Source organism: Carettochelys insculpta, chromosome 12, assembly GCF_033958435.1.
Source record: "Carettochelys insculpta isolate YL-2023 chromosome 12, ASM3395843v1, whole genome shotgun sequence".
In the NCBI taxonomy this organism is placed as follows: domain Eukaryota; kingdom Metazoa; phylum Chordata; order Testudines; family Carettochelyidae; genus Carettochelys; species Carettochelys insculpta.
The window spans coordinates 20,808,243-20,825,751 of record NC_134148.1 but is presented as its reverse complement, the minus strand read 5'-3'; the positions used below and the strand labels follow the sequence as shown (position 1 = coordinate 20,825,751).

General features: G+C 39.4%; 1 protein-coding gene across 2 annotated transcripts in view; it reads left to right on the top strand.

The window, feature by feature from the left end:
• Positions 1-17,509, top strand: part of UNC13C (unc-13 homolog C) — a 425,720-nt gene that overhangs the window by 37,298 nt on the left and 370,913 nt on the right. For both annotated transcript variants that reach the window (XM_075006542.1, XM_075006543.1), the window contains exons 2-3: positions 11,542-11,564; positions 12,129-12,193. In XM_075006542.1, coding sequence (XP_074862643.1) covers positions 11,542-11,564; positions 12,129-12,193 — 88 coding nt within the window. The remainder of the gene's footprint in view (positions 1-11,541; positions 11,565-12,128; positions 12,194-17,509) is intronic.

Sequence of the window (17,509 nt, the reverse complement as noted above, 5' to 3'; positions counted from 1 at the left end):
TATGAAGAAAACCTATGACGTTGTTCTGGTATGGCTATGGTCTGAAGAAGTGGGTCTGTCCCATGAAAGCTCACCTCATAAATTATTTTGTTAGTCTTTAAAGTGCTACTTGACTGCTTTTTTGTTTTGATAGTATATAGACTAACACAGCTCCCTCTCTGTGACCTATGAGGGTGACTGAAAGAATTAGGTTTGATTAATTTGGAAGCGAGAAGACTGAGAGGAGACATAATTACTTTGAAGCATGTAAAAAGGTGTTATAAGGAGAAGGGAGAACAATATTGTCCTTAATCTCTTAGGTCAGGACAAGAAGCAATTAGTTTGAATTGCAGCATGGGAGGTTTAGGTTGGACACCAGGAAAAGCTTCCTATTTGTCAGGCTACATCTAGATTACAGTGATTTGTCCACAGAAGCTGATCTTCTGACAAAACTTCTGTCAACAGATTGTGGCCAAACTAAGAAGTAGATCATAAGAGTGATCCATTCTGTCAACACAGAGCAGCCGGACTGCCCAGTTGCTCTATCTGCAATACCACCACTGGAAACACAGCATACAGGGCTTCCTGATGTCCTGGAAGCCCTGTCTGTTGGCAGAATTTGCCCCCCGGAATGTCTAGACTGGCTTTCTGTTGGCAGAGCTCTGTTGACAGAGGTGTTATTCCTTGTGGCGACTGGGATATAATTGTTGACAAAACTGTTGCATTCTGTCAGTTTACTGTGGACAGAATGATTTGGGAATCCAGATGCTCTCCAGGTTTGGTTGACAAAACACCATAGGGAGGTGGGATAGTACCTTGGCACTGATTTACTGAGTGGAGGAACTGAAAGATGTGCTATGGATCATCAGGCACCATGGTATATGTAGGCCAGTCACTCCGTCTCTGCTGCAGGTATTTAGACCTCACCCATAATATGAATCTCAGGGGCTACGTCTACACGTGCAGCCAACATCGAAATAGTCTATTTCAATGAATAACGTCTACACGTCCTCCAGGGCCGGCAACGTCGATGTTCAACTTCGACGTTGCTCAGCCCAACATCGAAATAGGCGCAGCGAGGGAACGTCTACACGTCAAAGTAGCACACATCGAAATAGGGATGCCAGGCACAGCTGCAGACAGGGTCACAGGGCAGACTCAACAGCAAGCCGCTCCCTTAAAGGGCCCCTCCCAGACACAGTTGCACTAAACAACACAAGATACACAGAGCTGAGAACTGGTTGCAGACCCTGTGCCTGCAGCATAGATCCCCAGCTGCCGCAGAAGGAGCCAGAAGCCCTGGGCTAAGGGCTGCTGCCCACAGTGACCATAGAGCCCCGCAGGGGCTGGAGAGAGAGCATCTCTCAACCGCCCAGCTGATGGCCGCCATGGAGGACCCAGCAATTTCGACGTTGCGGGACGCGGATCGTCTACACGGTCCCTACTTCAACGTTGAATGTCGAAGTAGGGCGCTATTCCTATCTCCTCATGAGGTTAGCGACTTCGACGTCTCGCCGCCTAACGTCGAAGTTAACTTCAAAATAGCGCCCGACGCGTGTAGACGCGATGGGCGCTATTTCGAAGTTGGTGCCGCTACTTCGAAGTAGCGTGCACGTGTAGACGCAGCTAGGGTGTCTTAGTGGAACTCGAATTAGCAAACTTTGAGTTTGTTAACCAAGGGTTTGAGTGTCTACACTCATTTATAACCCCACGTGAGGAACTGTTGAACTCCGAGTCCCAACCCAGGACCTCTACGCTGTCATCACATCTGTTGTATGAATGGTTGGATTCAGGCCCCAACTTTCTAGCATTCACCCCCAAATATGACTGCCTACCTCTATGTTTTTGTGTAGTGTGAGAAAACCTGACTGTCCTGAGGGTAAAGGAAGTTGGTTTAAAGAATTGTGGGACACCTTTGGCAGACTCTCAGAGCGTGAGTCCAGTGAGGCTCTGTTTACACTAGAGTTTGAACCCTGGGTCCTAGCTTGACTCTTCCTCAGCCCTTCCCCTTCATGGGGTCCTGGGACACTGTATTCAAGTGCTTAGTTAACACAATTGTGTGTAGATAGAAGGAGGGGTTTGGTTGATCCTGCATTGGAACATTGGGTATATCGTGTGATACAGACAAACTCTAAACTTACATCTGTGGATTTTCTGGAGGAGACTTTCCCCTCCAGTGGATTCCTTTGCGGGAAGAAATAATTAATGGAATAGAGTTTATGCAGTGTTTAGTGACAGTCATGCAATTGCTGTATCACAGGGAGCATACTGTGAATCCCAACACATGCAGCAGGTTAGGAACAGTCAAGCTAGCCATATGTACAGCAAGCATAATTTGATAGCTAAACAAGGAGTGGGATTGGCATGAATTGTAGAGAGAGACTCTTCTCTGGGGAGGAGCCTTCTAGGCAGCAAACAATTGACAAGAAATATGGAAAATAATTTGAGACACAATGGCAGTCCAAAGCATGGGCAAATGTGGACAGGGCTCAGATTATGATAGTTATCCCAAGTAGCTGCTGGTAAATGCTGTAGGACCTCATTTACCATGGGAGTTTTATGAAATCAATGAATTACATCAGTGTAAAGCTGGATTAAAACGGCAATGAATGAGAAACATAGTGTTTGTGTATTAATTTTAAGTGTATAAAGTGCACTTGATATATCATTTCTGGATTATGAAATATGATACATAACTTTGAAGCCTTTTAAAAATACTCTCATCTGAGTTCCCAAAAATGCAGCGAAAGAAAAATAACTTTCCGCAGGCAACAGGCAGGTTAAAATTGTGGGCTGTAATGACCAGCAAACTCAGATTCCATTTGGCCAGTGGGATATGCGGATTGCATGAAGGGATCCTCTTTTGAGAATGCTCTGGATGTTTCAGTTTGGGGGCTGTTGGTTCAATAGCCCTGGCTGATTCCATTTGACCCTAGACTTTTAGGGAAAGTGGATTCACATGCTGGTTTACAGATCCAGTTCAGCCCCTTGAACTCTATTCAGAAGTGAATAGAAAAACAGTGCAGTTGTCAGGGCAGTATTTATATGGTCCATGAAAATAACACTAACAAGCAGATGGAAAGCCACATTTCTGGGCTGGCTGTAACCTCTGAACAATGATCAGCCTGCAGCCTACGTAGGAACCATTGCAGAAGCCCTGTTGGGAAGTCACAAAGGCATAAAGAACTATGCCAAGTGGACCACCCCCTCAGCCTAGGGGCCTGGCAGGTCTGTCTGCGCCCCAGGGACCCTGATACCATGCACTGAAAGTTCTCTAATGAGCTTTTGGCTATTTCTGTTTCAAAGCAGTGCATCTCTGATTCCACCAGATGGAAATGTTAGTGTGTGGTGATGGGGCCAGATGGCCAGTTAGTGGATGCTACTGGACTGCTTTTTTGTTTTAATAGTATATAGACTAGCACGGCTATCTCTCTGTTACCACTCTGCTGTAGATTTACACCCCTGCATAACATGCACTATCTTTCAGTGCTGACAAGACTGTAATTTGAAATAATTTGACTTGTTTGCCTTCTAGGGACATTTTTGCTTTCTGCTTGTATTAGGTTAGACAGCTGGTTAAGGATTTGTTCAGTTTCTTCAGGCCCAGCCATGTGATACATCCCCTGTCTGATACTGGCTCTTTTACATTACCTATCTAGTATGGAAGCTGTTCAAATTGAAAGGCAAGCAAAACACCTTTCAGGTAGGGCTCCTGCCCTTTCTGCCAAGTCATGCCTGTCAAGGAAACATTTCTACCTGCCTCACAGAAATACTTGGAAAGAGAAGACTTTTAGACACTTTTGCATAATATAAAAAAATTATGCCCTGGAGGATACTCCAGACTCCCTGCCTTATGGAAAACGCCTGTCAGTTTGAATGCAGAATGGTAGGCTTTCTGTAAGTTTCTAGAGATCCTCACTTCCAGTCCAAGCAATGAGGGGTCCTGTGGCACCTTACAGACTAACAGAAATGTATGAGCATAAGCTTTCGTGAGCAAAGACCCACTTCGTCGGATGCAGGTAGTGGAAATTTGCAGAGGGAGGTATAAATAGGCAGGCCAGAGCAAGGCTGGAGATAACAAGGTTAACTCAGTCAGGGAGGGTGAGGCCTACTACCAGCAGTTGATCTGGAGGTGTGAACACCAAGAGAGGAGAAACTGCTTTTGTATTTAGGCACAGGGCAGCATCTGGAGAACCCCCTCACAAGCCCTAGCACTCGCTATGTATGGGGGTGCACTAAGGACACATTGAGGGCAAGGCAACAGAACTCAATGATGCAGAGATGCTGGACAGAAATGTAGCTGGTATGGGAGCCAAAATTTAGGTAGCACACCCCACCCCTCCAGGGCTGTCTGAGTTATGCCTTGGCATCTCCAGCTCCCAGAACATCTCAAGACCAGGAGAGCACAAAGTGTAACTAAAGCCCCTTTGCTTCCCTTCCTCTTCTGGGCTGGAAGTTCAGTGTTGTGCCTCCAAGGCATTGTCTACACTTGCAGGAATGGGTAGGGTACCTGAAGCTACACATACACTCACTGCAGTGTGTAGCAACATGAGGCAGTGAAAGCCTGCAGTGGGAAAAGGCTTCACCAGCCATGTGCAGTTCAGGGAGGCCAGGGAAGGCTAAGTCCTCTTCTACTGGCCCCTGCCTGCTTCTGCCACCTGGTCAGTCTATTCCCCCGGCTAAGTTCCCCACTATTTGTGTGTTTCTCCTTATTCCTATTCCCTAGTGCAACACCACTTATGTCTCTCTCATGCACAAAGACAAGTCCAGTGCTTACAAGGTCAACCAGCTCCGCTGACCAGTGCAAAGGGCGGAAGTCCATCAAGAGCAGTCCTTGTGCTCAGGAGACCACCCCTACCTTTTGACCACCTGTGCAGGAATCAGTCAAAATCAGAATATTTTTAGGAACAAAGAAATTCATCAAGCACAATCTGTATACGTTTACTTGGCTGAGAGTATCTTTCCTTCGGTTTGCTTAACAAGACAACGTTATTGTTTATATGGGGAAACAGTTGTATCAGTGACCATAATTCCATCTCAGAATCAAATTATTAGCAAGTCTGACAGGTTCTCAATCTTAACACCCTGCAGGCATCTTTTTGAGGCTGTTGCTTTGAAGTGGCATTGCAAGAGCACTCTCTCCCCTCCTGGTCCCCCATTTATCTCTTTTCTATTTCCACTTAAATTAATCCCAAGCTTTATTGAACATATTGACTTGTACTTCATTATAGCAGCCAAATGCAAATTGAATTGGGCCCAATTGTTTTCTTTGATTAAATGTATATCATTTGATAGGTCAGATTCTCAGCTGATGTAAAAGAAACACACCTCCACTGAGTTTCATGGATCTATGGCAGACTATAACAGATAACAGCAGAGGGTTAGGCACATAATTTCTTCTTTGTGTTTTTCTAAGCTACCAAGCTGGAGAATAAAAAGTTGCACATTATCAACAGTACCAACATTAAAAAAAAAAAAAGGAATTAAAGATGTACAATTTGCTTTCCCAAATAAGGTGAAATAGTTTTGACTCCATGGTTCTCAAGTGATTTCTTCCAAGGCCTTTCACAAACACGTACACAATAAACATTTGATATGAAGTCTATCTATGCAGCTGCCCGGGAGCTAATTTAACACTGCCCATGCTATTGAAGTCAGATAACTTCACTGCAAAGAATAAACTGCTTACATTTTGTATTAATCAGATTTTTCTTTTAATTTCCTTGTGTTCATTAATATTAAAGGTCTTTCACTCAAAATTACAATTTACCTGAGATGAAGGTAATCTATAAATGAAATGCTAAAGATATCATGTTTACTGTTGTTCTTCTGACATACTTTTCTTTTTTGCATAAAATGGTGAGATAAATGTGGATAATTTTTTTTAACAAAACTATACATGTAACAAGTTATCCTATCCTATTTGATAAATGGTAGGAAAAGAAGAAAACAAATTAATTACAAAAGCCATTTAAATAGGTTTGTGTTAGTATATGTCTCATGTTTAAGTTTGAAATCTATATATTAATATCACTAAAAATTATAATGCACTTAAAATCTGCTCCAAATCTATATAAAACCGAGATACTTCTTTATTTATTTACTAACTGTTTGGTATTGAGTACTAGCACTCGGCAGCTTCCCAGCTCTGGAATTGGCTATGGTGAGGGAGCAGGGGGCTGGCTGAGTTCTGGCTCCTCCGTTTTTTTTGTTTTTGTTTTTTTTTACAAGAAAGCACTGGATTTACACAATGAATTTCTGCGTCCTGACATTGAAGCAAAATGTTAACTGCGTTAGTTAGGGAATCAGTTCTGCATTCCTTGTCCATGTAAACTCGCACTGACTTCAGTGAGCATTTTGAGTGCACAGGGAATGCAGGATTGGGCCCTGTGATGTCCAGTAGCTGGTGGATTGCAATAGAATTGTAATGATTGGTCTCCATTCCACTACCCTTCAAATCAATGGTCAAAAACTAACTAAACTAAGTAATTTTCTGTCTCTCTCATATAAAATAAATATCTAGAATAGGGCGATACAGTGGTCCCTTCCACCTTTTATAATCTATGACCTTATCTCTTGTCAGAACTGAAAATGAGTAATGCAACCTTGCCATTGCGGTCAGCCATTCAAGTTAAAGGTGATTCAACAAGACTCGCTTCTTAATATTGGGCACACTACAGAAATGAGAGGGATGATATAAATAAAATGTTGTGATGAGCATATTAAATGCTTTACTTTCTACCCTTAAGAAGTAAAAATTGGTTATTGTGTCAAGAAATAGCTTTGTAAACAATAACAGTGAAAACCAAATGAGTCCTATGAAAATTGGTTTCTGAATATACATAAGGATTTTGTCCACTGGGACCAAATGTAATTGTGTGCTCTCTGAACAGTTCCTAATTCCAGCGATCTGACACATTATTGTTATAATTAAAAAGAATTAGCTTTTTTGTTTGGGGGCATGGAGCTTTTAAATTTAGTCTTTAGTTAAAAGGCTGCTGTTCTTGTTTATTTTTTTCCCATCATGCTTGCTGAGAAGTCCAATATAATTGGCCCTGATGGGAGCTTTCTGTCATATCCCTAAAATAGACTCTGCTTACTTGCTAGTATGATCTGCTTTTTGAACCACCAGTGCTTGGGAGGATGTGAAAGAAAATGGGTCTGTAAATAGATTGTTTTCCTTCCAGGAGCCCAAATCAGAACCTTTCTAGGTAGCATGACAGTATATCTCAGAGAGTGATAATGAACTATAGCATTTGTTACTCTACAATAGGTCAGTAAAGCAAGTTTAGCCCTAATAGGCAATGATGAAAGTTTGCTATCTGATAGACATTCAATGGTCTACAGCTCTAGGAAATTGTGGTGTAAGTATAGTTGTTGGTGGATAAGTGTTTCTATCACAGAGCACACATCTTGCTTGCTGTTACTGGCACAATTTTTAGTGGGGGGGAAAAAACCCAACACTTGACCGTCCCTCACTCAGAATGACTGCACCGTAGTTAAAGTGTAGCAGATGTGGCATGGGCTTGCTGAAGGAGGATGGCCCTGCTTTATGGTCAGGGAGGAGAGTGGGGATTGAATGAGATCAGAGAGTGGTGCAAAGAGGTAGACGGTGGGCAGCATTGCAGTGTGGCTCACCTCCCAGGAATGTGAGATCTGAAGGGTATGAAGGCGCAAGCCCTAGGCAGAAGAAGACTCCATGTTCCATGCAGCAAACAAGCCAGCACCCACCCTCTTTTCCCTAGTGGAGGCAAATATCAGGGTGGTTTAGAACCTGCTGTAGGCATTGTGCTAGTTGCGCCTTTTAAAGGACGGAATTTTTCCCGCACTGCTGATGGGTTTCTAGTAAGAAGAAAAGGTGCTAGGCTGCATGCCTCAACTTATTTTGTGAGGCTGGGTGGATGTCCAGTGCAGGTACTCAAGAGGCAAGGCATCCAGGGATCAGCTAAAGATGCCAGATGAAGAAATAGAATGGAGAAGCTATGGGGACCCCTGTGATTTGTACAACTGGGAAACAACACCCCCTCCATATTCTCATGGCCCAGATTAATCCTCCTACAAAGGAGGGTGGATGGTAAGGTCCAGGCCCTGGGATGGCTTGGGGAATCTGGATGGAAATGAAGGGGGGCTCCTGGAAGCTCCAGGTAAGGATTTGAATTAACATGGATTTGCCTGCACAGTACACTTTATCTGCTGGGTATTCCCAGGCATCTGTATAATACACTTGTGGCTTGATTAAAATCCATAATAAATGTCTCCTGTCTTCCTTTTGGAATACCTAGGCAAAGGTTGACCTTCAAACCTAAGGCTAAGTCTCATTCATTGAGGGGAATATGAAGCATTTTGCAGTGCTAGCCCCTCCTGCACTGCTAACTATGTGGAGAAAGGTCAGCTATGTGAAGTGCTGCCAATCAAATATCTTTCAAAATTTCTCATTAACATAGTAAAGAGAGAGTTAATTTCTATAGACGACCTGGGTAAATGAGATAAGTTTGGCATGAAAATGTTAGTCTAGAGCTTAAGTTTACCAAGAAGTAATTTCAAATAAAAAGCCAATACTGTATTTCTGAAGAAAAACAAATAAAATGAACATATGAAGTGAGAAAAGCACCAGAAGAGTACATATTGTTGAACTTAAGTGACAAATTTTCAGGTGGCATAGAGAGTCAGCTTCAGGTCAGACACAAACCTTGTATATATTTCTAAGCAAGGGTGTGTCTACCTAGCAGCCTTATTTCAAAATAAGCTGTTCTAGAAGAGCTATTTTGGAATATTTTATTTCAAAATAATGCTCTTACACACAAAATGCATTTTAGAATAGTGCATCTGCACACAGCACAGTCTATTTCAAAAGAGAGCCATTGACCACATGATGGTGTATTTCAAAATAGGCTCTATTCTTCATAAACGCTGCTGCTCCACTACATTCCCTTTTTGAAAGGGGAATGCAAATGCATGTGATTGGAAATGCAACTGAGGTGCAGATTTACGTATCTCATGCCTCATTTGCGTATTTTCGCGCAATCTCACTTCTGAAGGATGGGGTTCCTTCAAAAACAAACATGTAGATTAGGTTCCTTCTAAAAACCATATTTTTGAAAGAGCCCTTCCTCCTATTTTGTTTCAGGAAGAAGGGTTCTTTCAAAAACTGTTTTCAAAGGAACCCCGTCTACACGGCTGTTTTTGTTTCAAAAGCAGTCTCTTTCAGAAGCCAGATCACACAAGAACGTGAAGGTGCAAAATATGTAAATCTGCTCCTCATTTGCATTTCCAATCTCAGTCATTTGCATTCCCCTTTCAAAAGGGGAATGTAGTGTAGACACAGCCAAAATGAGGTTTACCTATTTAAATCTAACCCAACTGCTATTTTGAAATGTTTTCAGAGTAGCAGTTGCCTTTTGTAGATGCTAGCAAAGCTATTTTGAAATAATCAAAATAATTTTGCTATGTAGACAGACCCCAAGAGTGTAATCATAAAGGGAACAATGATGGTGCGTGAAAGTCCTGAGAGATCTGATAAGTTGTAGCATGTATTCTTTGCCTGGTTAGTGAGGTTTTGTACACTTGACTAATCATAAAAATACATTGTTTACAAAGGTAAAGACATTTGAAATTGTGCTCCATGGCACGTGTGTTCCTGTTCCCTGTTTGTACACATGCTTGTATACACGTTTGCACACATAGGGTTTCTTCCAGTGTGTGAAGGAGTGGAACTAGGAGCTGCAGTATGGTTCCAGAAAGCCTTGAGGTCCTGTGGACTCTAATTACCAACAAGAGATGGATCAGAGCTACAAACCTTCTGTCTGGACTTGAGCTTCCCGAGAATTCAGGTTTCTCTCAGGGACATGTCTGCTACTGACCAGGCTCAAACAACTATCTCAATGACTAGATAGACATGGCTGTCTTTGGCCTCCAAACTTATGCACATAACTCAAAGCTTGTGAGCTGTCTCATTTAAATTTGTGGACTTAAAGCATATGTTCTACGTGGGGACCTTTAATTGCACCTTACTGTGAGTTTCATGGCGTCTATGCTAATACATATGAATTATATGTATTTGAATGTGATCTGTTGTGTACAAGCTATATTGATTTTGACACATAGTGCATTTCTGAACTTTGAGGGATAGTTTTATAGTGAAAGCATACTGAGAAGTGCTTATCATGTAGCAAGGAATCAAGTTATTTAGAGGAATGTTCCTCAAACAGGGGTACGTGTACACTTGAGAGTACACAGAGGTCTTCCAGGGGTGCATCAACTCATCTCGATATCTAGCTATAGTTTTACAACAGGCTACCTTTAAAAAAAACTAGTAATGTCAATACAATCTCAAAGTTCATTCATAAAATGACTTGTTTCTACTGCTTCATATGCCTTATGTTGAAAGGTAACTACAAGATTTCTTTTCCAATTCATTTATTTGAAAATAAGACGGTAGAAAGTCAGAAAGTTTTCAGTAATAGTCTTCTGTGATATTTTGCATGGTTTTGTAAGCAGTTTTTAAGTTATGTGTAACTTAGTGGTATGCAAAACAAACCTGACTCCTGAAAAGGGTATAGTAATCTGGAATGGATGAATGGCACTTGTTTCAATACCTTAGATGACCTTAGCACCATGTTTCTCAACTGGTAATAAGCGTAGCCTTAGGGGTATGTGAGAGAAGTCTGGGAGCACTTACACATTTTTTAAAAGGGTGCTTTATTAAAAAAAAAAAAAAAGAAACACCAATTTCGAGGGCACATGTCAAATGTGCATAGTCCTTGAAAAAACAATGCAAAGTTTGTGAAGGTGACAATTATAACAATGTAAAATACATAATGCACATTTTGTGCATGTAAAAAGATGTGATAAACTTTAGTGCAAGGAAATGATAAGCATTTAAAATGTTTGGAAAAAATGATAAATGCATTTTCCATTGTAAATATTTTATATCTGATCCTTATAGGAAGAACACTGTATGAACATGAAGATGATTTTCTATTATATAGTATGTTTAAAATGCAGACAATTGAAATTGTAATATAGGGATTATTCGCCTTCCTTGAATGCATGTCTGTGTCCCCATGGTAGAACAAAATAATTTGAATGTAATATTTTAATATCTTTTTAAATGCTTGAAGGTCAGTTTTATTTTTCTTTTTAAAAAATCATTAGTCCAAATCTGAAATCATCACATTTTATGAACATTCTGTCCTACCTTCATTAATACATTTATTAATGCTAATGAACATAGAGGTGTCAGAGCTGGAAATTAGGTATGGCAGCATTGAGTGCTAGTTGTAAAATAACAATGAATGTCTTTAATTGCCAAAAAGGCTTGGTTAAGTTGTGGTTCATTATATCTATAAAAAAATCTTTGCACTAGTCAAAGAGTTAAAGAACACTAAACATATAGATACTCAGCTTGTGTTGGTTTGTGGGGGGTTTTGTTGTTGTTTGTGTTTTTATTTGTTCCTACTTAAGCAAGCTAGAATTGTAAGAGGTTTTTCGTAACTTTACACATTTTCTTGGAGACTCTTTTATCTAACTTTTATTCCCCCCCTCTTCCTGGTTCTCTTTCAGATAGCAGTTCTGTGGATGAAAAGGTTTAAAATCACGTATTTCCTTAAGGGGTTCTGTATTTTGCTGATGTTTGTTTGTGACTTATTTGATCTGTTTGGTTCCTTTATTTTAGTTGTGAACTGTGCATGTTTCCCAGCTTTCCATTCTTTTGTTCTCCTTTGAGTGTATTCCAAATGTGTTGCATTTATAAACAGGATAGCCTCACTGTTGTGCTTATCTTATAAAATCATAGTTGCCAACACAGGGGTCTGCTACTGTCAAACATGGTGTCTGAATTTTGCCTCTGAGTTGTTATCATCTACACTGCATACACTATGGGATTTAAAGGGCAGCGATATTTGGGAGGCAATATCTAATACGTTCTCTGGGGTTTTACCAGTGTTTTTCATTAAATGCTGAGTGCTAATCATATGAAAATCGAAGCAAAAATTAATGTAGCTTTGGCCTGGAGCTGACCCTGCTTGACATATTTCATAGTAAGGTGTTATATGTACGATGCTGTTAAATTCTATATAAAATATATTGGCAGTAACTGAGTAACTAATCTGCTGCTTGTTTTTGTTTTTGTTTTTAATTCTCCATTAAAGGCTCGAATAGTAAGTGGAAGTTCTTTGGATGCTTCCAAGTTTTATGCAGTCCAGGCATTTGGTGGGTAAGTCTAGTTATGTTCATTATCTTTGTTGTATATGCAGCTCTGTTTCTTAATTCTATTCTTTACATCACTCTGTTTATGATTGTGTTCAAATGTTCTGAGAAGATTGAACTTTTGCAGTGGTTCAGAAATGTGAAATAATAGATTTCACTGTCCTACATGGTTTTCACAAGTCCTCCAAGACCAAAAGACATCGATTAAATGTTAAGCTGGAAAAGTTCACGAAGAATACAAAAAAATCTGTTTCAAATTTGTACATATCCAATGTTCTTTTTAAAACCATACAGTATATTTCAGTGTTAAATTTTCATTTCAGTAAATTGACTGGGTTTGCAATGTGCTTCAAGTACCTCAGGTCAGGCAAATGACAAAAAAATTGCAGTGTAGTTGAAGAGAATAAACATGACGAAAGCTTATATATTTAAATCAATCTTGTTCTCACTGGAATCATACTAAATTCCAGCCAAGGGACTTCCTTCTCATTTTCTGTCTCTTCTGAATCCTATTCTCCACTATGAAAGCATATGAATGTGTTATATCAGCTATACCATTCAAACAATTACACATTGTTAATTTAATTTGGGCAGGCAAAATTTTTCCTGGTAACATTCGGCTTTAGATTTAAGGAACTGAGACAAAATTAGCTAAATTATCTTTAATGTTTCCCTTTTCTCTTCTTTGAGTTAAATTATATGATGTAGCATAGATACCATTATTTTTCACCTCAACTTCCTTTGCTCTCTTTTGTCAGTACATGGGACTAATTGAACTGCAGTTCATTTATTTAATGCATTTCTCAGAATGCTGCAGAAAAAAACAAATACAGTAACATTTAACTGCTGTAGTTAATTTTGTTTACTTTACCTTGTTATTGTTGCGAGACAACTCTATACAGATAAATGCACATCATCTAACTTTGAGAGGATTAGGTAATTCCTATAGCCTTTATCACACTTCAGAAGGTTTTTTTCCCCTCTTTTGAGGCCAATAATAACACTTTTGTTGTCTCAGTCCAGTGGCCTCCCAACACATTGGCTAGGGAAGATCCTGGGATACCTGTAAGATGGAGACCAGCTTAGCATGTCCTGATCTCTGTCCACAATCATGTTGCTTCTAGGTGTGGTATCCAGTTCCATCATATGGTAGCTTGACAAATCACCTGATAGGACACTAGCTAGAAGAATTAGCCTACTTGTTGGCAGTTCTCAAAGAGCTTAGGCCTGGTGGGAGTGGAGACTCGAAACATCTTGGAAGTTCCAGACATGTAACTGGCAAGGTAAAAGAAGACTGCAATTTTTGTGGGGATGGTATTTAAAAGGTCAGTCTATGCAATTATGGCACAATTTTCAGTTTCATTATTTAGCAGCAGCATATTGATATATTTTAAAGTAGTTGACAAAAATTCCAAGGTATTAAAATCTTTTTTTAAAAAAAGGAACCGCTTCAGGGGAAAGATCTGTATTGCAGAGGCCACAAAACTGTTGACCAATCAAATGCCATCAGATTTTCACTAAACACAGGGCTCATAAACATTTGCTGCGCTGGACTTTTAGAAATATTTAATTCACTGTATTTTGAGTGTTGGACAGCCTCCTGGATTCACCTTCTGGATTCCATTATATTTTAGTCTCTATATAATTTTTCCCTGTGATAATGGGACTACACTAGATCCTTTATCTGTACATACTGCTGGTGATTACTGATGCTCACTGAGTTACCACTCTGGAGTAAAACTGGTAGAGAGATTGTATATTTAAGCTTTGGCTGATATTACTTCTGCACTTTGATCTGAGAGACATTTGTTCTAAAATGAGTTGAGAAGACTCCCAAGTTTCCTAGATCTGTATGTGTGATTATGGTACCACAATTCCTGTTAATTTTTTTTCATATAATACAGGTTGTATTTTTGGTGTCTGGTGTGTGCAGATGTGGACTGGATTGTTTGATGACTTAAACAATAGCTTGCCTTGTGGCTGGACCTGCCCTTCTGTGTTGTGATGTTTGTTCTAGTTGCTTCATGTTGACTTCCATATGCCCATAACCTCCCCAGTGTTTACCTTATCTGAACATACACTGTTTGTTCTTTTGCATGGTAATGGCATTATCTGAAGCAACATCTTTTCTGTTGATGCATCATTGTTTTATTAGACACTTATCCTGAAGATTATTCCATAATCAATTTATTTTAATAATTTATTATCCATGAAAATATTTACCAGAAATGCAATTATTCACCACTATGTCTGTGTTCATGTAACTCTTGAAGTAAACCCTTTATTTATTAGGTCTACTGTCATCAAGCAGTTAGAATAAAAAAAAGCAATAGGATGGTACTACATTGTGGCACAGTATACCAAAAGGCATCCTGAATATCACAACAGAAGAGCAGACATAAATTAACTGCAAGCATTTCACTGTGACCCATGTCCCTTTCAGATTACATAAATGAAGGGTTAGTGCTACTTAGCATTAGGTGGAGATTACTAAGGAAAACAATTGGTACAGGTTGAGCCTCTGCAATCTGGCACCCTTGGGACCTGATTGGTGCCGAACGAGAGAATTTGCTGGATCATGGGAGGTCAATATTTTCTAGCAGTATTACTAACATTTCCACTGTTTATTGGTCTCTGAGAAGACACTTAGGGTAAATTAGAGCTAAATAACAGCACAGAACACTGAGAGCCAGGACGGCTGGCTATCAACAAACTTTATGGGACTGTGGGAAATTTGGCCACTCCCATGATAAGTAGTTATCCAGCTATTTAAAATAATGCGGGGCTACGGATGTCGCTGGACGAGAGTGTGCTGGACTAGAGAGGTTCAACCTCTAATAGAAAGATGTGCTGTTAAGTCTTTCAAAGTGATGATGCACAAGAAGGAAGGCATGGTTCGTTTTTTAGATCATGGCCTAAGTTTTTCAGAACTAAGAGAGAAAAACATTGGAGTTCTATAAAGAGTAAATTTTGTTTAGAAATTATTGTCTCTATGAATATAGGACCCTATAATGTGATTTGGCAGAGCTATTGTTCAGAGTACTACTAACTTCATTTAAATTCAAGTTTCTAAGGTAAGTTTACTGCCAAAGCCAACATTTACTTTCACAAATCAGAGAAGGTGGATATGGGGAAAAGCTCTTTGGTTCATACTTTTTCTAGTGCAAAATTGCTCTTTGCAGTGTGCTTTCTGTGGGTTTGCCTAGTTTTAGTCGAGTTTTAAATATCTCAGGTGATGGGACATTTATCACTCAAATGAAAACACTTTTCCATATTGCCTTAAGGAATATTTTGTTGATATTCGTGCCGATTTTAACTTTTTAAAACAACTTGCTCATTCCTCCCAGTTCTGGTACCTTGTGTGACCCTGACTATTTCCTGCATCGGAACATAAGATTAGTAAATTGATTGAGAAATGGCCTGATTAATCATGCCATTTGTAATTTCCATTGAAACTGACCCTGTATGTTCTTAATTGGCTGGTAAAACATGAAACATTTTAAACTATAAGCAAGCTGTCCATTAAAGGGTAACATTCTGCAGGCAAAGACCTTAGTTAAGCGCTGAAGGTTAAGTGTTGATCCTTATGGCAACAAAAAGCCCCAAAATGATGGGAAACTTATAATTGTATCTTAGAACAGTATGGGCCAGGCCTTCACCATGCACAGATGAGAATGTCTGAATAGCATACACAGAGTTTTGTCAGTATTAATGAGTTCACTTCCTTTTCCTTCCTACTAATCTCTTAGTCTAGACTTCTCAGTTCAAGTATAACCTGTATGTTACGTTCCTTGTAAAAGTGTAGGGAGCTATGCTGACAAACCTTACAATGCTGACCTTACAATATTTTTTTTCTGAATTGTCCATTTGAAAATGGGTGAATTACAGTGGTGGAGGAAACCTGTAGGAGTCCACTCTCCCGTTCTTCAAAGTAAAACACTCCAGAGGTCTTCCTGTTAATCACTGACAGGAATTTCTGCCTCTGAAAGAGACAGTTTCTTCTACAAGGATGTAGGGAAATGGCTGGGAAGATACCTGATCAGAGAAAAGTTCCCCTTCTTTTCAAGGAATTACGAAAGATTAGCATTTAAAATCTATAAAGCAAAAGTTCTAAAGTTTCTGATAATAATCAGAAACTTCCTGCATTTCACAGAACCATCAGATCTCTAGAGGGGCACCCCTCACTATTGATTAGAACAGTGCCTATAGTGTTCAGTATTTGAATTACAGTGTCAAGAGCCAGAATGGATGAAGGATAGTTTAATAAACCTCTTATCAGCTACAAGGTCATTAGTGGCATTTGGAAGTTTGGGATTTATTTTGCTTTTTGAAGTTGTAATTAACTCAACAATGATAGACATGTTTTGCTGCAGTGGCACATAATAGTTCATAGTAGTTAAAATGAGTGCAAATCAGCCATACAAAGAATTCAGCATTATCATTATTGTTGCTTTAGTTTATTTCTAGGCTATGAAATGGATAATCAGGAAACTGATTGTCTTTTCCAAAAATATTCTTTCATTATTATTATAGTCAAAGACAAATATGATAAATAATGCTGATGCAATATGGCTGGGATCCCAAAATAAATAATTTTAATTAGGGATGCCATGCGATTAAAACAGTAATTACAATTATTCACAAAATTGACTATTTCTGGATTTTTTTTCAACATTTTCAAATTTATTGATTTCAGTTTCAACATAGAATATGAAGTGGACAGTTCTCACTTAATATTTATTTTTATTACAAATATTTGCCTTTAAAAGACAAAAGTAATAGTATAGTACCTCATACAGTCACTATAATGCAATCTCTTCATCATAAAGTTGAACTTACAAATTTAGAATTAAGTACAACAAAACCTGTATTCATATAAAACAATATAAAACTTAAGCATCTACAGGTCCAATCAGTCCTGCTTCTTGTTCAGCCAATCACTCAAGCAAACAAGTTTGGTTTTCATTTGCAGGAAACAATGCTCCCTACCTCTTGTTCACAGTATCCCCTGAGAGTGAGACCAGGCACTCACCTGACACTCTTTCAGCCAGTGCTGGAAGATGTTTACATTGTATATGTGGTAAAAATTCATATGGCCCTTCCTGCTTCAACCACCATTGCAGAAGACGTGCATGCATGCTGGTAATGGGTTCTGCTCAACAGTGAGCCAAAGCATGTTCATCATTTGGGTCAGATGACACCAGCAGAGGGTCGATTTTTTGTTTTGGTGGAGGAGTCTCTAAGTTTTTTGATGGTTCAGTTTATGTAGTTTCCTCATTAGAATATTGCTCTTTTTAAACTTCTGAAAATGTGCTTCACCTCT